At 55.1% G+C, this 21814-nt stretch overlaps 1 protein-coding gene across 9 annotated transcripts in view; it reads left to right on the top strand.

The window, feature by feature from the left end:
- Nucleotides 1–21814, top strand: part of HSPG2 (heparan sulfate proteoglycan 2) — a 117286-nt gene that overhangs the window by 92791 nt on the left and 2681 nt on the right. For 5 of the 9 annotated variants that reach the window (XM_078330706.1, XM_054258880.2, XM_035308080.3 and 2 more), the window contains 28 exons: nucleotides 1202–1353; nucleotides 2071–2212; nucleotides 2525–2676; nucleotides 3054–3195; nucleotides 3311–3445; nucleotides 3764–3898; nucleotides 4149–4330; nucleotides 5573–5768; nucleotides 6039–6218; nucleotides 6840–7100; nucleotides 8603–8807; nucleotides 10457–10554; nucleotides 11145–11411; nucleotides 12457–12566; nucleotides 12768–12915; nucleotides 12998–13114; nucleotides 13473–13490; nucleotides 13759–13870; nucleotides 14541–14685; nucleotides 14774–14873; nucleotides 15000–15109; nucleotides 15225–15333; nucleotides 16254–16352; nucleotides 16744–16965; nucleotides 17246–17490; nucleotides 17812–17983; nucleotides 18085–18207; nucleotides 18321–18377. In XM_078330706.1, coding sequence (XP_078186832.1) covers nucleotides 1202–1353; nucleotides 2071–2212; nucleotides 2525–2676; nucleotides 3054–3195; nucleotides 3311–3445; nucleotides 3764–3898; nucleotides 4149–4330; nucleotides 5573–5768; nucleotides 6039–6218; nucleotides 6840–7100; nucleotides 8603–8807; nucleotides 10457–10554; nucleotides 11145–11411; nucleotides 12457–12566; nucleotides 12768–12915; nucleotides 12998–13114; nucleotides 13473–13490; nucleotides 13759–13870; nucleotides 14541–14685; nucleotides 14774–14873; nucleotides 15000–15109; nucleotides 15225–15333; nucleotides 16254–16352; nucleotides 16744–16965; nucleotides 17246–17490; nucleotides 17812–17983; nucleotides 18085–18207; nucleotides 18321–18377 — 4134 coding nt within the window. The remainder of the gene's footprint in view (nucleotides 1–1201; nucleotides 1354–2070; nucleotides 2213–2524; nucleotides 2677–3053; nucleotides 3196–3310; nucleotides 3446–3763; nucleotides 3899–4148; nucleotides 4331–5572; nucleotides 5769–6038; nucleotides 6219–6839; nucleotides 7101–8602; nucleotides 8808–10456; nucleotides 10555–11144; nucleotides 11412–12456; nucleotides 12567–12767; nucleotides 12916–12997; nucleotides 13115–13472; nucleotides 13491–13758; nucleotides 13871–14540; nucleotides 14686–14773; nucleotides 14874–14999; nucleotides 15110–15224; nucleotides 15334–16253; nucleotides 16353–16743; nucleotides 16966–17245; nucleotides 17491–17811; nucleotides 17984–18084; nucleotides 18208–18320; nucleotides 18378–21814) is intronic. The other 4 variants (XM_035308083.3, XM_035308081.3, XM_078330705.1 and 1 more) reach the window with 1 other exon arrangement.

Here is a 21814-nt window from a genome sequence, read left to right as displayed (position 1 = left end):
ACATGCCTTTAGTCCTAGCTACTCAGGAGGCTGAAGCACAAGAATCCCTTGAACCTGGGAGATGGAGGTTGCAGTGAGCCAAGATAGCGCCACTGGACTCCAGCCTGGGCGACAGAGTGAGACTTTGCCTCCAATAAATAAATAAATAAACATCTTTATTAGTACTAGTGGCATATAAGGGACAGAAAAAAACACATCAAGCCTGTCCTTAGATCTTGGAAATCTTTGCCTATGATGGAGCTAAGTAGTTAAGGTTATTTTTTTTTTTTAAGTGAATCAGTTGAGGCCAGGCACGGTGGCTCACACATATAATCCCAGCACTTTGGGAGGCCAAGGCAGGTGGATCACCTGAGGTCGGGAGTTTAAGAGCAGCCTGACCAACATGGAGAAACCCCGTCTCTACTAAAAATACAAAAGTAGCTGGGTGTAGTGGCACATGCCTGTAATCCCAGCCACTTGGGAGGCTGAGGCAGGAGAATCACTTGAACCCTGGAGAAGGAGGTTGCAGTGAGCCAAGACCATGCCATTGCACTCCAGCCTGGGCAACAAGAGCAAAACTCCATTTCAAAAAAATAAAAATAAAAGTGATTCAGTTGAAAGGAAGATGTACAGTAATTAACAGCACTGGGGCATACACTATTGCAGAAATCATGATAATAGGGCGTGAATTGCTCAGTAGTAAACATGATCAAGCACATCTTACGTGCTGAGCCCTGCCCTACTCACACATACTAGTTCATTTCATTTTCACAACAGCCCTTTCAGGTAGATAGCATTGTTCTCTCCATTTTACAGATGGGGAAACTGAGACTCAGAGAGGTGAAGTTGTTTTGCAAAGGTCATACCACTAATCAATGGCAGAGCTGGAATTAGAACCCAGGCAGTCTGGCCCCAGAGTCTGGGTTCTTAGCCACACTCTATCCGAGTTTGCCAAACATGAGTGGTCTGTGTGGAGGTGTCGAGACCTGAGCCCCGGCCTCACTGGTACTGGGAGTGTGGGAGGAAGAGGTGATGCTGGGCCATTGCCTGGGGGCAGAGCTGGAGAATGAGAAGTGCCTACAGCTGCTCCAGGCCTCAATGGAATGGGAAGGGAAAGAATCCATGCTCCAAATGGCCTCTGGTTCGAACATCTGGGCACCTGGGGAAGGGTTCAGGGCATCAGGGTGGGCGTCCCAGCTCACGGACCTCTCCCATGCCCCAGCCCGAGGTGGAGCCCCACCCATCCGAATCGAGACCTCCTCCTCCCAAGTGGCCGAAGGGCAGACCCTGGATCTGAAGTGCATGGTGCCCGGACAGGCCCACGCCCAGGTCACGTGGCACAAGCGTGGGGGAAACCTCCCTGCCCGGCACCAGGTAAGTGCGCTGGAGAAGGATGCATGCCTCCTCCATACCCGCAGTGGTCCTGCCTGAATCCAGCCCTGAAGGGAAAGTGGCCCCAGCAACAAGAGATTCGGGAATGGCAGCAGGAGGTCACTGGAGGCAGGAGGCTGAGAGCGAGCTGGGCACAGCAGGGCCACTAGCAGCCCCACAGTACCCTGGTTCAAAATAGAAACCTCTGGCCAAGCATTGTGGCTCACACTTGTAATCCCAGCATTTTGAGAGGCCGAGGCAGGTGGATCATTTGAGGTCAGGAGTTCAAAACCAGCTTGACCAACATGGCAAAACCCCGTGTCTACCAAAAATACAAAAATTAGCCAGGCATGGTGGCACATGCCTGTAATGCCAGCTACTTGGGAGGCTGAGGCAGGAGAATCACTTGAACCCAGGAGCAGAGGTTGCAGTGAACTGAGATTCCACCACTGCACTCCAGCCTGGGTGACAGAGCAATTTACTGTCTCAGAAAAAAGAAAAGAAAAAGACGCCTCTTACTCAAGGCTCTTGACTTCTTCCTACTGGAAAAAAAATTATCGTAATAAACATGGCCTCCAAAATGACGACTGTCAAAGGGGTCGCCTCCGACAGGGTGCACCTACATACCCATGCACAGCAGTCCCGGGGCGCAGGTCCCAGCGGCCTGGGCATCTGAAGGCTCCCAGCTCACCCTCCCCACTCTCACCCCACCTTGGCCAGGTCCACGGCCCACTGCTGAGGCTGAACCAGGTGTCCCCAGCTGACTCTGGCGAGTACTCATGCCAAGTGACTGGAAGCTCAGGCACCCTGGAGGCATCTGTCCTGGTCACAATTGAGCCCTCCAGCCCAAGCCCCATTCCTGGTGAGTGACAAGTAACAGTGGGTGATGGCCGTGCATAAGCATGGAGCCCCTTCCCGGCCCTGCTCCTCTCCTCTCTCCCAACCCAGGTGTTCCCAAGTCTCAAGAAGGTCCCATCCCCTCAACCAGGGGGTCCTCATCCCTGGGTCTCAAGAGGACACATGAGTCCCCAGGGAAAGGAGACCCTTTTTAGGTCATGACAGCTAATCTCAAGCTACCGCACCCTCAGGACCAACTGGAGTTGGCCTTCAATGTCCCCCAGCCCCTGCCTTCGTCCACAGAACTTGGCCTCTCACCCACCCCCTGTGCCCACAGCCCCAGGACTGGCCCAGCCCATCTACATTGAGGCCTCCTCTTCACACGTGACTGAAGGGCAGACCCTGGATCTGAACTGTGTGGTGCCTGGGCAGGCCCATGCCCAGGTCACATGGTACAAGCGCGGGGGCAGCCTCCCTGCCCGGCACCAGGTACAGGGTCAGGAGGGGGAGGATTCCAGGGCAGGCAAGGTTAGACCTGCAGTTGTCCTCTGCACCCAAACCTCATGCAAACGCCAGCCTGCTTGGGGACCCCAGGGGATAAAATGCTTTTGGGGGATGAGTTTACCAGCCTTCGAATCAGGAGACCTGGGTTTTTCTCTTGGCTCTGCAGCTGAATCCCTTCCCGAGCCTCAGTTTCCCCCACTATAAAGTTAGCACATTGGACTTCCAGAATTCTGTGAATGAAGCTTCCACCAGCCCTACCAGCTGGGGCCCAAAGCTCCTGAGATAACTCTTGGGTACCCGCACAGTTGGGCTTGGGTACCCAGGGACTTTGGCCTTATAACCATTCACTCCATGCTCTGCAGACCCATGGATCCCAGCTGCGGCTCCACCACCTCTCCCCTGCCGACTCGGGCGAGTATGTGTGCCGCGTGGCTGCTGGCCCAGGCCCTGAGCAAGAAGCCTCCTTCATGGTCACTGTCCCACCCAGCGAGGGGTCTTCCTACCGTGAGTATGGCAGATGCCATGGGCAAGGGGGGAAGGGGAGGGCCCTGAAGCAGAGCCTCCTCGGCCGAAGCAGCCCACCTCTGCTGAGCCCAGCCCTCTGCCCCTCTGGCCCCAGGCCTCAGGAGCCCGGTCATCTCTATCGACCCACCCAGCAGCACCGTGCACCAGGGCCAGGATGCCAGCTTCAAGTGCCTCATCCATGACGGCGCAGCCCCCATCAGCCTTGAGTGGAAGACCCGGAAGCTGGAGGGTGAGCCGGGCTGGTGGGTGGGTGGGCAAACGGGGGCAGGTGGGGTGCAGTCATCCCAACTGTGTGAGGGTGGGGCAGAAGTCTGGACTCCTCACATTCACAGTGTGGCCAGTAAGGCCCTTCCTGTCTCTGTATGGCGAGGGTGCTGGACCCAGGAGTTTCCAAGGCCTTTGTTACTTTCTGCTGTCTGGGACTCCATGAGCTGGACACACCCAGGCTGGAGGGGTGGGGTCCGTGGGCCCAGGGGCACAGGCTGGCAGCACCAAAATATGAGAAGGACCAGGTCATCCTCTCTCACCCTCCCCATCAACCTCACAGACAACGTCCACATCAGTCCCAATGGCTCCATCATCACCATCGTGGGCACCCGGCCCAGCAACCACGGCCCCTATCGCTGCGTGGCCTCCAATGCCTACGGCGTGGCCCAGAGTGTGGTGAACCTCAGCGTGCACGGTGAGGGGACGTCAACCCTGTCAGGCACTGCCCTCCTGTTTCCAGCCCTGATTCTCAGCTCAGACCCTCCATGTTTAAATCCTCCCTCCACCACTGACTGTCTTGGGCATTCTCCCTCTCAGCCTCAGTTTCCACCTCAGTGCAGTGGAGAGACAGGGGCCCAACTAGCAGTTACTGAGCTGGAGGCCATGGCTGTGTGGGTGACCCGCAGAGCCCTGCCTGTGGTCAGTGCTGTCATTCCTCTGGACAGGGCCCCCGACAGTGTCCGTGCTCCCCGAGGGCCCTGTGTGGGTGAAAGAGGGAAAGGCTGTCACCCTGGAGTGTGTCAGTGCAGGGGAGCCCCGCTCCTCTGCTCGTTGGTCCCGGATCGGCACCCCTGTCAAGTTGGAGCAGCGGACATATGGGCTCGTGGACAGCCACGCAGTGCTGCAGGTGAGGCCAGGGCTGGTGCCTCTCTAGGTCTGAGGCCCAGTCCAGGGCCCAGCCTTGAGCGGGTACTTGGAGAAGATACTAGCAGATGGCAAGTGGTGATGAGTGGATGGAGAGAGGAAGGGAGGAATGGATGGGATGGATGGATGGCAAATAGACTAGAAGATGAGGGGAAGAGAGAAGGAAGGTGAGAGAAGGAAGAAAGAATGAGTGGAAGGATGGGAGGGTGGGTCGAAGGCCAAGTACATGGATGGACTAATGGGGTGTCATGAGGGTGAGCCCTCAAGCAGCCAGATGGGACAAAACCAAGGAAAGGGCCAGGCATGGTGGCACATACCTGTCATCCCAGAACTTTGGGAGGCCAAGGCGGGAAGATCTGTTGAGCCCAAGAGTTCGAGACCAGCCTGGGAGGCCAAGGCAGGCAGATCACCTGAAGTCAGGGGTTCAAGACCAGCCTGGCCGACATGGTGAAACCCTGTCTCTACTAAAAATACGAAATTAGCCAGGTGTAGTGGCACACACCTGTAGTCCCAGCTACTCAGGAGGCTGAGGCAGAAGAATCGATTGAAATCAGGAGGGGGAGGCTGCAGTGAGCTGAGATTACGCCACTGCACTCCAGCCTGGGCAAGATGGAGCAAAACTCCATTTCAAAATTAATTAATTAATAAATTAAAATAAAATAAAAACTTAGCGAGGTATAGCAGAACATACCTGTAGTCCCAGCTATTCAGGAAGCTGAGGTGAGAGGACTGCTTGAGCGTGGGAGGCAGAGGCTGCAATGAGCCAGGATGGTGCCACTGCATTCCAACCTGGGCAGCAGATTAAGAACCTGTCTCAAAAAATAAATAAATACCAGCCGGACACGGTGGCTCAAGCCTGTAATCCCAGCACTTTGGGAGGCCGAGGTGGGTGGATCACGAGGTCAAGAGATGGAGACCATCCTGGTCAACGTGGTGAAACCCCGTCTCTACTAAAAACCAAAAAAATTAGCTGGGCACGGTGGCGCGTGCCTGTAATCCCAGCTACTCAGGAGGCTGAGGCAGGAGAATTGCCTGAACCCAGGAGTCTGAGCCGAGATCACACCATTGCACTCCAGCCTGGGTAACGAGCTAAACTCCATCTCAAAAAAAAATAAATAAATACCAAGGCAAGGTAGAGGAAATAGGGAAAGCCAAGCCAGAGCTGGGGCTGACATCAAAGTCCCCACTCAGTCCCCACATAACCAGCCTCCTTGCTTTCTCCCAGATTTCATCCATGAAGCCATCAGATGCGGGCACTTACGTGTGCCTTGCTCAGAACGCGCTGGGCACAGCACAGAAGCAGGTGGAGGTGATCGTGGACACGGGTGCTGTGGCCCCAGGGGCCCCTCAGGTCCAAGCAGAAGAAGCTGAGCTGACTGTGGAGGCTGGACACACAGCCACGTTGCGCTGCTCAGCCACAGGTGTGGCCAGGGGCTGGCACACAGGGCTGGCAGGGCAGGGATGCCCTGGGGTCTGCATTGTAGATCAGTGAGCTCTAGAGATGATGTCGTGTCCAGGACTAGGGAGTGTGGGGACACTGTGTTGCCAGCATCACTCAGTTGGCTGAGGAACCCACTTAGGAGTCCCCAGAGAGGGACAGGATCACCCAGGGCCCTTCCTCACCACGGCCACTCTCCTCGAGTCCCTGAGACAGCCCCGTGATTTCTGTCATCTTCCACTCTACTCCACAGGCAGGCCCGTGCCCACCATCCACTGGTCCAAGCTACGTTCCCCACTACCCTGGCAGCACCGGCTGGAAGGTGACACACTGATCATCCCCCAGGTAGCCCAACAGGACTCGGGCCAGTACATCTGCAATGCCACTAGCCCTGCTGGGCACGCTGAGGCCAACATCATCCTGCACGTGGAGAGTAAGGCCTCATCCTGTCTTTGTCTGCACCAAATGAAGATCTGAGCCCCCCAACTAGGCTCCACCCCACACACAACCCCAGAAACTTCATCCAGAGGATGGATGTTGAGACCCCAGAGGTCTCCAGGCACCATAGGGGCCCACAGCCTGCTCTTGCCTGACATCCAGACCCCTCTCCTGGGACCTTTCCTTTTCTTTTTTTTTTTGAGATGGAGTTTCACTGTTGTTACCCAGACTGGAGTGCAATGGCATGATCTCGGCTCACCGCAACCTCCGCCTTCTGGGTTCAAGCAATTCTCCTGCCTCAGCCTCCCAAGTAGCTGGGACTACAGGCACGCACCATCACCCCCAGCTAATTTTTTGTATTTTTAGTAGAGACGGGGTTTCACCTCTTTGGCTAGGATGGTCTCGATCTCTTGACCTCATGATCCACCCGCCTCAGCCTCCCAAAGTGCTGGGATTATAGGTGTGAGCCACCGCGCCCAGCCTGGGACCTTTGCTTTTCTTATCCTCAGTCCTCTGGGATCACCATTCAGCTTCCCTGGACACCTGGATCCAATGACCTGCTGCCATTTTGACCTCTGCCCTCCCCCATTCTGACCTCTGTGTCCCCCCCACCCAGGCCCACCGTATGCCACTACGGTCCCAGAGCACGTCTCTGTGCGGGCAGGGGAGATGGTGCAGCTCCAGTGCCTGGCTCACGGGACACCCCCGCTCACCTTCCAGTGGAGTCGTGTGGGCGGCAGCCTTCCTGGGAGGGCGACTGCCAGGAACGAGCTGCTGCACTTTGAGTCTGCAGCCCCTGAGGACTCAGGCCGCTACCGCTGCCGGGTCACCAACAAGGTGGGCTCCACCGAGGCCTTTGCCCAGCTGCTCATCCAAGGTAAACAGCCCTGGCTCAGGGTGAAAGGGGGCCCCTTTCCTCCTGGCCCTTCGATGACCCAGCTAGGCAGACTCAGGGTGGGAGGGCCTCCGTTCACAACCCCACCTGAATGCCCTCCTCTCCCCTGCTCTCCAAGCCCGAAGGCAGGCTTGCCTCCTCCAGGAAGCCCCTCCATCACGTATGCTCAGCTCCTCTAGGTCTCCTTTGGCACAGCCCTGGCACTGCCACAGGAAACCATTCTGTGTACATAAGCACCCAGCCTGCCTCCCCTCCCAGACAGCGAGAACGCTCAGGGCAGGGCCTGGACCCAGGCATCTCAGCAGCCCTGGGCTTAGCTGAGGGTGACAAGGCCCAGGATGGGCTGGGCAAATGCTTGACAGGGACAACAATGAATGAGTGACAGGAATGCCTACCCCCAGCATGCCCAGGGCCTCAGGGGGTCTTCAGAGAGCCCAGCATTTCCATGGCCTCCTACATCAGTGATACAAAAGTTTGGGGCTTTTGGACCCCAAACTCTCAAAGTAGTCCAGCATGTAACCTGCTGGTCCAGGGCCCAGACGGTGGACTCAGACCTGGGTTCAAAGCACAGCTTGGCCATTTGCTGGCTGTGCAGCCTTGGCCAAGTCACTGAACCTTTTTGAGCCTCAGTTTCTTTCTTTTTCTTTTTTTTTTCTGAGACAGAATCTCACTCTGTCACCCAGTCTATCATGCAGTGGCGCGATCTTGGCTTACTGCAACCTCTGTCTCTTGGCTTCAGGTGATTCTCATGCCTCAGCCTCCCAGTAGCTGGGACTACAGGCATGCACCACCATGCTTGACTAGTTTTTGTGTTTTTAGTAGAGAAAGGGTGTCATCATTTTGGCCAGGCTGGACTTGAACTTCTGACCTCAAGTGATCCACCCACCTCAGCCTCCCAAAGTGCTGGGATTATGGGCATGAGCCACGGCACCCAGCCTGAGCCACGGTTTTTTTTATCTGTAAAGTGAAGAGAACAACGCTGACCATGTAGGCTGAGTTGGAAAAGTACACACATGTAAATACAGATGTAAAACTGTAGCTCACAGTAGGGACTTAGCAAATGGAGACAGTATGCATCTGCCCCCACCTGCCATCTGTCCCCTGCACATGTAGGTGTCTTCGCCATGGCCAAGGCCTTGGATTCTCTTATTTAAACTGCAGGCGGAATAGGCTTTGCTGTCCTTTCTTAAAATGTCTGAGTTCCTCCCACGCTTGTGGCCTGCCCTCCCCACCCAAAAGCGAGGAGCTGTGGAAACAGAGCCCAGCACTCCACAGGCCCCTATCCATGTTGACGGAATAGTGGCATGACTGTGCACAGGAATGAATTTGCCACTTCATGAATGGTCTTTTTTCCCTGGTCAGAGAGGCTATCAGGAGAAGAACATTCCTGGAATGTTGGGCTGGGGTTTCCTGGGTCCCTGGAAGGGCATCAGGGACATCATACACACAGGAACCTGCAGAACCTTGTATGTGTCCCCCTGCAGGCTCCCCCGGCTCTCTCCCTGCCACCTCCATCCCAGCAGGGTCCATGCCCACCGTGCAGGTCACGCCTCAGCTAGAGACCAAGAGCATTGGGGCCAGCGTTGAGTTCCACTGTGCTGTGCCCAACGACCGGGGTACCCAGCTCCGTTGGTTCAAGGAAGGGGGTCAGCTGCCTCCAGGCCACAGCGTGCAGGATGGAGTGCTCCGGTGAGTGGGGTTGGAGCAGGACTGGACTTGGGCAGCACAGCCCAAGGCTCACAGTGGGCAGAGTTAAAGCACCTGCCCCAGCAGGTGCAGCATAAAGCACTGTCCTCTCTGAGCCTCAGTGTTCTCAGCTGTGTAATGGGTTACATAAGACTGAAATGAGGTCCAGGTGTGGTGGCTCACGCCTGTAACCCCAGCACTTTGGGAGGCCGAGGCAGGCAGATCACATGAGGTCAGGAGTTTGAGACCAGCCTGGCCAACATGGTGAAACCCCATCTCTATTAAAAATACAAAAAAGCTGGGCATGGTGGCGCATGCCTGAATCCCAGCTACTCAGGACACTGAGGCATGAGAATTGCTTGAACCCAGGGGCAGAGGTTGCAGTGAGCCGAGATCGCACCACTGCCCTCTAGCCTGGGCAACAAGAGCAAAACTCCATTTCAAAAAAAAAAAAAAACACTGGGCCGGGTACAGTGGCTCACGCCTGTAATCTCAGCACTTTGGGAGGCCGAGGAGGGTGGGTCATGAGGTCAAGAGATCAAGACCATCCTGGTCAACATGGTGAAACCCCGTCTCTACCAAAAGTACAAAAAATAAGCTGGGCATGGTGGCATGTGCCTGTAATCCCAGCTACTCAGGAGGCTGAGGCAGGAGAATTGCCTGAACCCAGGAGGCGGAGGTTACGGTGAGCGGAGATCGCGCCATTGCACTCCAGCCTGGGTAAAAAGAACGAAACTCCGTCTCAAAAAAAAAAAAAAAAGGAGTTTGAGACTAGCCTGGCCAACATGGTGAAACCCCATCTCTACTAAAAACACAAAAAATTAGCTGGGTGTGGTAGCAGGCACCTGTAATCCCAGCTACTCAGGAGGCTGAGGCATGAGAATTGCTTGAACCCAGGGGCAGAGCAGTGAGCTGAGATCGCACCATTGCACTCCAGCCTGGGCAACAGAGTGAGACTGTCTCAAAAAAAGAAAAAGGCTGAAATGAGATTATCTAAAGCACAGCATTTGGTGCTTGGAAGGCCTTCAGTAAACAGTCGCCCATTCCTATTTATTATTAGTGGAGGAAAGAAAACAGTCCCTAGGGCCAGAAATATACAAATGACCCCAGATCTCAGCTTGGCTACTTGATAATCATGTGATCTTGAGCTCTAGACCATAATGTCTTTGTCTAAAATGGGTGTGGTTCCCCCCCAAACTGCCTGCCTACCTCTAGTGGTTACTGAGAAACTAGAAGTCCACATGGGATGCTATTCTATATCAGTTTTTAACTGCCACACAATTGCAAAGCATTTTTCTTTTTTTGAGACTGAGTCTCACTCTGTCACTCAGGCCTGGAGTGCAGTGGCGTGATCTTGGCTCACTGCAAACCTTGGCCTCCTGGGTTCAAGCAATTCTCATGCCTCAGTCTCCAGAGTGTCTGGGATTCCAGGCGTGTGCCATCACACCCTGCTAATTTTTGTATTTTTAGTAGAGACAGGATTTCACCATGTTGACCAGGCTCATGTCAAACTCCTGACCTCAAGTGATCCACCTGCCTCAGCCTCCCAAAGTGCTGGGATTATAGGCATGAGCCACTGCACTGGGCCCAATTACAAAGCATTCTATCAATTGTTTTCAACTCCCTGATGTCTTATTATTTTTTCTTTATAGAATCCAGAACTTGGACCAGAGCTGCCAAGGGACATATGTTTGCCAGGCCCATGGACCTTGGGGGCAGGCCCAGGCCAGTGCTCAGCTGGTTGTTCAAGGTAGGAGGGTGGCTTCAGGCCTCTGCTAAGAGCAGGGAACTGAAATGAGAAGGGGAGAGAGGCACAGGGCCCAGACCCTGTTCCCCAGGAATCCCCCTAAGTGTGTGAGAATAAAGAGAATTATTCAATTTTGCCTTGTTTGTGTCTAGCATAGCATAAAAGGGGCTTGATAGGAGGGAAGAAGGATATGGGTGGAGCATGTGAGTGCTCAGATGAACCGATGAAGAATAAGTCAGTGTGAACCAGGCCTGGTGGAGCACACCTGTAGTCCCAGCTAGCCAGGAGGCTAAGTTGGGAGCATTGCTTGAGCGCATGAGTTCTAGGCTGCAGTGAGCTGCGACCACACCTGTGAAGACCCTGTCTCTTAAAAAAAAAAAAAAAAGAATAAAAAGAATAAGAGGACACTACATAGTGAGTAACTACATAGACCTGACAAGGGAATGTGTTTGTAAGTGAATGCATGAAAAAGTGATTGAGGAATGAATGAATGCTGGAGCTTCAGTGCTCACCTCTCCTCGGGCAGTGTATGGCCTCCCTTGGGCCAGGCCTTCAGTGACTGATCTCACTGGCCCTCTACCTCCCTCCCACAGCCCTGCCCTCCGTGCTCATCAACATCCGGACCTCTGTGCAGACCGTGGTGGTCGGCCATGCCGTGGAATTTGAATGCCTGGCACTGGGTGACCCCAAGCCTCAGGTGACATGGAGCAAAGTTGGAGGGCGCCTGCGTCCTGGCATTGTGCAGAGTGGAGGTGTCGTCAGGATCTCCCATGTAGAGCTGGCTGATGCAGGACAATATCGCTGTACCGCCACCAACTCAGCCGGCACTACACAATCCCATGTGTTGCTGCTGGTGCAAGGTAAAGGCCTGTGGGGACTGCTGTTGGGGACAGTGAGTGGGGCAGGGGCTTCTCCTGCCTGCCTGCTCTGCTCTCCCTTTCTGTTCTCTTGGAATATTTTCCATTGTGTGTATTTAAGGGGCAGGTTTCATAACAGGGGGTAGCAGCAGGGGATAAAAGTGAGGTTCCCCCAGGGCAGGCTGGAATGGAAAGGGAGCAAGCTAGGCCATGGAGCATCAAGAAGAAAAAAGAAACCTGGTGCTCATCTGCAGGGAGTGTCTGCTCTGCTGGGGGAGACCTGCAGCATAGTCTGAGGGCAGAGACATAACCTAGAAAACAAACAAACCTAATAGAGAGTAAAACAAGGACAGCAGATGCAGGGCAGACACAAACACTGTGTGTTCTTTTTTTTTTTTTGAGATGGAGTATTACTCTGTCACCCAGGATAGAGTACAGTGGCATGATCTCAGCTCACTGCAACCTCCACCTCCCAGGTCCAAGGGATTCTCCTGCCTCAGTCTCTTGAGTAGCTGGAATTACAGGCATGTGCCACCACACCCAGCTAATTTTTTATTTTTAGGAGAGACAGGGTTTCACCATGTTGGTTAGGCTGGTCTTGAACTCCTGACCTTGTGATCTGTCCACCTTGGCCTCCCAAAGTGCTGGGATTACAGGTGTTAGCCACCACACCCAACCAACACTGTGTGTTCTTTAAAAGCAATTCCTTTTTACCCCAAGCCCTGTAACTTGCCTCCAAACTTTCTTACCTATATTGCCCCTAGCACCCACTTCTCAAGTCCCCAAAGGGCTGCACAATTTTTTGCCTGGGCATGTTGAAGAGGTCTCAGGCTGTGGAGTGAAGTGGATCTGGCCATGAACCCTGACTCTGCCCCACCAGGAGTGAACGGCTGCTTTTGCCCTCTAAGCCATAATTTCCTGATCTATGAAATGGAATGTAGTGCCGCCCTTCAAGGGGTGGTGTGAGGATGAAATGAATCAGGGTAGAGGCTGGGCACACATCTGGGACTATCATGTAGATAGCCTATGTCTCTTCCACGCCTCTCAGCCTTGCCCCAGATCTCAACGCCCCAAGAAGTCCGTGTGCCTGCCGGTTCTGCAGCTGTCTTCCCCTGCATAGCCTCAGGCTACCCGACTCCTGACATCAGCTGGAGCAAGGTAAGTGCTGGAGAGGGAACCAGCGGGCGTGCCTGAGGGGCTGGGACCAGTTCTCAAGCATCTCAGTGTCCTCAGGATGTGGCACAGGCTTGGCCAAGAGTAAACGCTCAATACTGGAAGGTGGGCCTGAGGCACAAATGGGAGGCAGGTCCCTGGAGCTATGAGCCAAGGCCAGGGCCCTCAGTGCTGGCACATTTGCAGGTGGACGGCAGCCTGCCCCCCGACAGCCGCCTGGAGAATAACATGCTGATGCTGCCCTCAGTCCGACCCCAGGACGCAGGCACCTACGTCTGCACCGCCACTAACCGCCAGGGCAAGGTCAAAGCCTTTGCCCACCTGCAGGTGCCAGGTAAGACACCACCCGCAAGAACTGGCAGTGCCCTGCCCACTCCCTGAAGGGCAGGGTCTCCAACGGTGCTCTCTGCCGGCAGAGCGGGTGGTGCCCTACTTCACGCAGACCCCCTACTCCTTCCTACCACTGCCCACCATCAAGGATGCCTACAGGAAGTTCGAGATCAAGATCACCTTCCGGCCCGACTCAGCCGATGGTGAGCAGGAGGGGTGGTTTGTGGGGTGGGCTGGCCTGGGTTGAGGGGCCTCATGGAGTACTGCCATCATGGCTTGAGCCCCGGCTGCCCCTCAGTCCTGCCCTGTTCCCTCAGCCTTCCCTCTCCAGAAGCCCCCAGACCTCCGGGACTCCACTCTGCTATGCCTTCTCTCGCGCCTCCCTGCTTCTCTGTGGTATCTCCAGCCCCCCCCACCATGGCTCCTCTGCCACTGGGCATCACCCCCTAGTCCTCCTGTCCCAACTTCCTCTCCCTGTCTCTGCTCTTCCTCCCTCCTCTTCCTCCATCTCACCCTTTCCTCCTCTCTCTCTCTTACGGGTCTCTGACTTTCACTGTCCAGGCCTCCTCCTCTACTCGGGTGAGTCTCTGCCTCCCTCTCCTCCTTGAGGGAGACTCTCCAGTGTGTGTGAAGTAAATTCAGTTTCTTTCCAGGGGCTCTCAGCAAAGCCCTGGCATTTGGGGCACCAGCCCTGAGATAGTGAGAAGGCCTTGGCTTGTGAGGACTGCCAGAGGGAGGGGCAGGTTCCGAGAGTGGACAGGCTCAAGAGCCTGGATGGTTTCTGGGGTGGGGGAGGATGGGGAGCCTGGCTGGATGGGAGGCCCCTGACCCAGTGGTGCCCACTCAGGGATGCTGCTATACAATGGGCAGAAGCGAGTCCCAGGGAGCCCCACCAACCTGGCCAACCGGCAGCCCGACTTCATCTCCTTCGGCCTCGTGGGTGGAAGGCCAGAGTTCCGGTGAGACCCCTGGCCTCCCCATGTATAGGGGGACTGCACACAGGGCTTTGGTCCATCCATCACCACCCTGGGCTCAGTTATACAAAGGACATCTGGAGGAAGGAGAAAATGTGGCCGCTACTCTTGGTGACCACTCAATCTGCTGGAGTAGGAATAGTGTGCCAGCCAGGTGGAGGAGGGTGCAACCTCAGACTTGGGACTGCTGCAGGCCAGGATTGATTGATTGATTGATTCATTCATTCATTCATTCATCAGGTATTTGCTGAGCATTGATACAGGTATAACAAAACAGACCAAATTCTGGCTCTTGTGGGAAAGTGTATTCTAGCTGGGGAAGAATAAACAAGCCATAAACAAAGAAACAAGGTGATCTCAGGGAGAGAAGAGCCCTCCGAGGAGCCTCGAGGCCAGGTGTTAGGCTGCAGGACCCTGAGCCCAGGGGCCACTGGGTCCCTGTGGGCTGCTCTGGAAAAGCTCCCAGCGAAAAGATGTGGGGAGAGAAGATCTGGGGGACGGGTCATAGGGTGGGAGGACAAGACAGGGATAGGAACTGGAGCAGCCCCAGGGCAGGGACTGCAGGAAGTGGTGACATCTCTCCTCTGGGGTCCCTTAGCCCTTCTTACAAATCCCATATCCACTCTCTCTGTTCCTGGCCCACCCCATGGAACAGGTTCGATGCAGGCTCAGGCATGGCCACCATCCGCCACCCCACACCACTGGCCCTGGGCCATTTCCACACCATCACCCTGCTGCGCAGCCTCACCCAGGGCTCCCTGATTGTGGGTGACCTGGCCCCTGTCAACGGGACCTCCCAGGTGAGACTCAACCCTATGCTGCTACTTCCAGCCCCCACCCACCCCTGGCCAGCCTCTGTTGCCACTCCTGACTGCCCCACCTCCCCAGGGCAAGTTCCAAGGCCTGGACCTAAACGAGGAGCTCTACCTGGGCGGCTACCCTGACTATGGTGCCATCCCCAAGGCAGGGCTGAGCAGCGGCTTCGTAGGTGAGCCCCTCCCCACCTCCAGCTGAGGTCAGGCCTTACCTGGCTGGCTGGAGAGCCTGGGAGGGCCCCGCAGGGTGTGGGCTAGGACACCCCTACCCTGCGCTCATCCTGCCCGTCCGCCCCCAGGCTGTGTCCGGGAGTTGCGCATCCAGGGCGAGGAGATTGTCTTCCATGACCTCAACCTCACAGTGCACGGCATCTCCCACTGCCCCACCTGTCGGGACCGGCCCTGCCAGGTGACCCCACAGCCCATACACCACCTGGCCTCTGCCCCCAGCTGTGGCTGGCGCCTGTGGGAAAGAGGGGTTGGTGCTGAATATCTCAGCCTTAATTCTGGGGGCTGCTTTGCAGAATGGTGGTCAGTGCCACGACTCCGAGAGCAGCAGCTACGTGTGTGTCTGCCCAGCTGGCTTTACCGGGAGCCGCTGTGAGCACTCGCAGGCCCTGCATTGCCATCCAGGTACGCACCCGCCACCGAGAGTCACTGTCACCCCAAGTGCCTGCCTCTTCCCGTTGCTGCCTCTCCATATCCACTGCCATCTCAACTGGGTGGCACTTCCATACCCTCTCTCTTACCTGAGCACTCACCCCTCCTCCCACGTACTCATCCCCCATCTCTGCTTCCCAGTGGCCCTCACCCCATCGCTGCTGCTTCCCCTCCTCCAGCCCTGCTGACCAAATTCTTAACACTATCCTCCCCATCCTAGGCCCATCTCTTTTTTTCCTTTCTTTCTTTTTCATTTGAGACGAAGTTTCACTCTTGTTGCCCAAGCTGTAGTGCAGTGACATGATCTCGGCTCACTGCAACCTCCGCCTCCCAGGTTTAAGCTATTCTTCTGCCTCAGCCTCTTGAGTAGCTGGAATTACAGGCGTCCACCACCACCCATGTGTATTTTTAGTAAAGATGAGGTTTCACCATGTTGGTCAGGCTCGTCTCGAACTCCTGACCTCAGGTAATCCACCTGCCTTGGCCTCCCAAAGTGCTGGGATTACAGGCATGAACCACCATGCCCAGCCCCCAGTCCCATCTTATTATCCAGGTACCCACCCTGTTACCACCACCAGGTGTCCCCCCACCGCCCTGACATTGTTATCCAGGTCTAGCCTCTGAAGAACCTGCAGACACAGAGTCCCTCAACTGCTTCCCCTGCGGTCCTCCCCTTGGCCTCTTCTGGCTCCTCCCTTGCTGTGCTCTGCTCCCTCCTCTGAGGCCTCACAGGCAGTCGGAGGCCTCACAGGCAGCCCAAGGCCTCCCGGAAAGCTGACCTGGCCCTCACTAGCAGAGCCCCCCAGGGTGTGATGGGCAGGGCTCTATCGTCAGGGCCCCACTCCCTCCACAGTCACCTCAATGTCCTCATCACTGACCTGTGTGCCCTCCAGAGGCCTGTGGGCCCGACGCCACCTGTGTGAACCGGCCTGATGGTCGAGGCTACACCTGCCGCTGCCACCTGGGCCGCTCAGGGTTGCGGTGTGAGGAAGGTGAGTGGAGCCAGGCCTGAGACCACTCAGGGTCCCAGTGTCAGCTGAGGAGGCTGGGTGGGGCACTCTGAGGCCATGATGGGCCATATGGATGATAAAACGATTCCCAAGCCAGGGGATCTGGAAGCCACCTAGCCACGTGTATGCCCAGCCTGAATCCCTTAGTGAGCATGGGCCCCAAAGAGGACCCCAGTCCTATTAGAGCTCCTCCCAGCCTCGTCTGCAAGGGTGGGAGGCCCTTGGGCTGGTGCAATTGGTGTCAGCTGGTCCTGAGCCTCTGGACCTGGAGAGTGAGGCAGGCAGGGGTCCCAGAGTGAGAAAGGCAGAGTCACTGGACCCCACTGGAGGGTCCAGGCTCCCCATTGCCTTGGCTGAGCTGTGGCTGCTGCAGGTGTGACAGTGACCACCCCCTTGATGTCGGGCACTGGCTCCTACCTGGCGCTGCCCGCCCTCACCAACACACACCACGAGCTACGCCTGGATGTGGAGTTCAAGCCACTCGCTCCTGATGGGGTCCTGCTATTCAGCGGTGGGAAGAGTGGGCCTGTGGAGGACTTTGTGTCCCTGGCGATGGTGGGAGGCCACCTGGAGTTCCGCTATGAGTTGGGGTCAGGTAAGCACCCGGCACCAAATGCAGGCCTCTGCACACCAAGCCTTGTGCCCCCCTCAGCTCTCCCAGCCCCAGGGAGGCATGGGGAATAAATGCAGGGGTCATCTTGTCTCTGTGTGTCACTTGAGGCAAGTCCCTGGGCCTCTCTGAGTGTCAGGCTCCTCATCTGGAATACAGCAGGCTGTAGGGCATTCTCCGTCTACTCAGGGCCCTGTTTGTGGTGGAGAGGGCAGGGAGCTCTGTGCACCCCCACGTGCCCAACCCTATCTGACATCCTCCCCAGGGCTGGCCATTCTGCGGAGCACCGAGCCACTGGCTCTGGGCCGCTGGCACCGCGTGTCTGCAGAGCGCCTTAACAAGGACGGCAGCCTGAGGGTGAATGGTGGACGCCCCGTGCTGCGCTCCTCGCCCGGGAAGAGCCAGGGCCTCAACCTGCACACCCTGCTCTACCTGGGGGGCGTGGAGCCTTCTGTGCCACTGTCCCCAGCCACCAATGTGAGCGCTCACTTCCACGGCTGTGTGGGCGAGGTAAGAGCAGCCTCCGCCGGACAAGCGGAGGGGAGGGATGCACCCTGGGCCAGGATGCTGCACCTCTGAGTCTCAGTTTCCTCCTCTGTAAAATGGGCATGATCATGCCTACTTTGAAGGGTTGGGCTGAGGCTTGTCTGCACAGATGAATGTTTCTGACACCCAGTAGGCACTCAACACCTGCGCCTCCCGCCCACACCGAGAATCGGTGCTGCCCACCATGGGCTCCAAGCTGCCTGCTGCTGCATTCTTCTCCCTGCCATTACACCTGGGCCTCTGCCTCCACGCCCCTTCAGTCTCTCGGTGTCCCTGTGCCCACAGGTGTCAGTGAATGGCAAACGACTGGACCTCACCTACAGTTTCCTAGGCAGTCAGGGCATTGGGCAGTGCTACGACAGCTCCCCATGTGAGCGCCAGCCGTGCCAGCACGGTGCCACGTGCATGCCTGCTGGCGAGTATGAGTTCCAGTGCCTGTGTCGAGATGGATTCAAAGGTGGGAAAGCCTGTCCAGGGCACCATACGGGGAGGCACGGGTGGTCAGCAACACCTCCAGCAAACGCCCACCCACCCACTCACCTCTGCCCTGGCCCGCAGGAGACTTGTGTGAGCACGAGGAGAACCCCTGCCAGCTCCACGAGCCCTGTCTGCATGGGGGCACCTGCCAGGGCACCCGCTGCCTCTGCCTCCCTGGCTTCTCTGGCCCACGCTGCCAACAAGGTACCCAGGCCTGGCTTCTCTCCACTCCACCTCCGTTGTCCTGGGGCCCTGGGGCTCGACATAGTACCCACGGGTGTCTCTGCCCACCAACTGGACCCTGCCCTTCTCCACAGGCTCTGGACATGGCATAGCAGAGTCTGACTGGCATCTTGAAGGCAGCGGGGGCAGTGGTGAGTACTTGCCATGGCCTCCCTTCAGCTTCAGCCTCAGCTCACGCTGCCAGTTACCCTACACCCTCAATTCTGGCCTATAAGCAAAGCAGGCTTCTATGAGGAGCTTGCTGGGCACAAAGAGACAGAATGAAGAAGAGCTCAGCCACACGGAGCTGGGGCCTGCGCCATACTCACTGGCTAGGTGACGATGGGCAGGCCTTTGAAACCACTCTGACCTCGGTTTCTCTCTCCATATTTTCATATTCAGTCAACAAACATCTATTGTGTGCCCATCCTTGCCCTGGGAGCAGTAAATATAATGGATAATGGCCGGGCGAGGTGACTCACACCTGTAATCCCAGCACTTTAGGAGACCAAGGTGGGTGGATCACCTGAGGTCAGGAATTCGAGATCAGCCTGGCCAAAGTGGTGAAACCCCATCTCTACTAATATCCAAAAAATTAGCTGGATGTGGTAGCAGACGCCTGTAGTCCTAGCTACTTGGAAGGCCAAGGCAGTAGAATCGCTAGAACCCAGGAGGCAGAGGTTGCACTGAGCCCAGATTGTGCCATTGCACTCCAGCCTGAGTGACAGGAAAAAAAAAATGCATAAAGCAAGACCCTCATTCCCAGGAATTCCACCGTCTGCTGAAAAGCAAAGCACATAGTCAAGAGTGAATGCTGACTGAATGTTTCCAGGCGCTGGCTAACCCTTTACAGACACAGCTCTTCTTACATATCGTTAACATAATAGGCGAGGCAGTGGTATAGTGGTTAAGAGTACAGACTTGGAGCCAGCCTGCTTAGGTTCAAATCCTAGCTCTCCCACTTACTAGCTGTGAAACTATGGATGAGTCACTCAACTTCTCTGTGCCTCACTTAAATGGAGATGAGTAACATCTTTCCCTAAGTATTTGGATGAAATTTTGTGTGAGAGAAAAATTACTTAGTGCATTTTTTTTTTTTTTTTTTTTTTGAGACAGAGTTTCCCTCTTGTTGCCTAGGCTGGAGTGCAATGGCATGATCTTGGCTTACAGCAACCTCTGCCTCCCAGGTTCAGGTGATTCTCCTGCCTCAGCCTCCCAAGTAGTTGGGATTACAGGCATATGCCACCACACCTGGCTAATTTTTCTTTTTTCTTTTTTTTTGTATTTTTAGTAGAGATGGGGTTTTACCATGTTGGTCAGGCTGGTCTCGAACTTCTATCTCATGATCCACCCACCTCAGCCTCCCAAAGTGCTAGTATTACAGGTATGAGCCACCACACCAGGCCTTTTTTTAAAGGTGGAGTCTTGCTCTGTTGCCCAGGCTGGAGTGCCGTGGCACAATCTCAGCTCACTGGAGCCTCTACCTCCCAGATTGAAGCGATTATCCTGCCTCAGCCTCCTGAATAGCTGGGATTACAGGTGCCCGCCACCACACCCAGCTAATTTTTGTATTTTTAGTAGAGAAGGGGTTTCCATGTTGGCCAGGCTGGTCTCAAGCTCCTGACCTCAGGTGATTCACCTGCCTCGGCCTCCCAAAGTGCTGGATTACAGGCATGAGCCACTGCACTCAGCTACTTAGTGCATTTTAAATTCCTAGAACTATGTCTAGTACACAGTCGGTACAGAATGTTAGCTGTTTTTAATATATTATATTCAGCTGGGCATGGTAGCTCATACCTATAATCCCAGCACTTCAGGAGGCTGTGGCAGGCAGATTGCTTGAGCCCAGGGAATTCCAGACCAGCCTGGGCAACATGGAGAAATCTTGTCTCTACAAAAAAATACAAAAAGTACTGGGCATGGTGGCGCTCATCTGTGGTCCCAGCTACTCGTGAGACAGGCAAGAGGATCGCTTGAGCCCAGGAGTTCAAGATCAGCTTGGGCAACACAGGGAGACCTCATCTCTACAAAAATTTAGAAATTAGCTGGGTGTGGTGGCACATGGCTAAGGTCCCAGCCAAGTCAAAAGGATCACTTGAGCCCAGGAGGTCAAGGCTGTGGTGAGCTGTGATTGCATCGCTGCACTCCAGCCTGAGCAACAGAGTGATATCCTGTCTCAAAAAAACTAAAAAATAGTGCTGGGCGGCCAGGTGTGGTGGCTCAAGCCTGTAATCCCAACACTTTGGGAGGCCAAGGTGGGTAGATCACGAGGTCAAGAGATCGAGACCATCCTGGTCAACATGATGAAACCCCGTCTCTACTAAAAATACAAAAATTAGCTGGGCATGGTGGCTCGTGCCTGTAATCCCAGCTACTCAGGAGGCTGAGGCAGGAGAATTGCCTGAACCCAGGAAGCGGAGGTTGTGGTGAGCCGAGATCGCGCCATTGCACTCCAGCCTAGCTAACAAGAGTGAAACTCCGTCTCAAAAAAATACATATATAGTGCTGGGCGCAGTGGCTCATGCCTGTAATCCCAGCACTTGGGGAGGCCGAGGTGGATGGATTACCTGAGATCAGGAGTTCAAGACCAGCCTGGTCAACAAAGTTAAACCCCATCTCTACTAAAAACACAAAAATTAGCCAGGTGTGGTGGTGTGCACCAGCTACTCAGGAGGCTGAGGCAGGATTGCTTGAACCTGGGAGGCAGAGGTTACAGTGAACCAAGAGCGTACCACTTCACTCCAGCCTGGGCCATGGAGCGAGACTCCATCTCAATAAAAAATAATAAAAATTAAACATGTCTATATATAATCTTCATTCACGAGGTTGTTGTAAGGACTGAGTTAAATGCAATGGTGTCTGTGGCTGGATGGGACACTCCCCGCACAGGCATGTCACAGGTACTTGGTAAATGTCAGCCGTCCTCCTCATCATCTGGTGGAGGGTAGCAGAGGGTCCCCTACTCTTGACACCTGCCAGACCTACTGTGGCCAGTTCCGGCCTAAAGGATGGGTCCTGAGCAGATAGGGCTGGGAGTGGTGGAGCCACACACAGTATGGACACCAGGGATGAAAGACCCAGGTTGCAGTCTTAGTTCCCCCCACATCCTGAGCCAGTCTCTTGCCTGAGCCTTCCTGCGCATCTGTAAGATACAACACCAAGGCTCTGAGCCATTTATTGCCACGGTCCAAGGTGACCAACCGTCCCAGTAGCTCTGGACTGAAGGGTTTCTTGTGGGACTTCCAGCACTAAAGCCAAACAGAATGGCCGGTCACCCGACACAGATCCTTTTGACTGCACAAAATAAAATACATGGATTTAAGGAAAGTGATTATGCTGAAGTAATCAAAACACTTTTTAAGTTTTCTGACTTGCTCTATATGTGCTTCTTTATTAACATCAAATCACACGACCTTGGTGGTGGTCTCGGTAGCTACCACAATTCCAAACAGCAGTATGTGTAAATGAGGTTTTGAAATATTTGCAGCTCCTGTAAGGTGATAAGCAAATACTAGTAACAAAGTCGTGGGTCCTGCCACTACTGCTTTGGGTTCTTGCCTACATCTCATTCAGAGAACTCTCAGTTTCA

The sequence above is a fragment of the Callithrix jacchus genome, chromosome 7, assembly GCF_049354715.1.
Source record: "Callithrix jacchus isolate 240 chromosome 7, calJac240_pri, whole genome shotgun sequence".
Classification (NCBI taxonomy): domain Eukaryota; kingdom Metazoa; phylum Chordata; class Mammalia; order Primates; family Cebidae; genus Callithrix; species Callithrix jacchus.
This window is presented reverse-complemented; position numbering and strand designations above follow the sequence as displayed.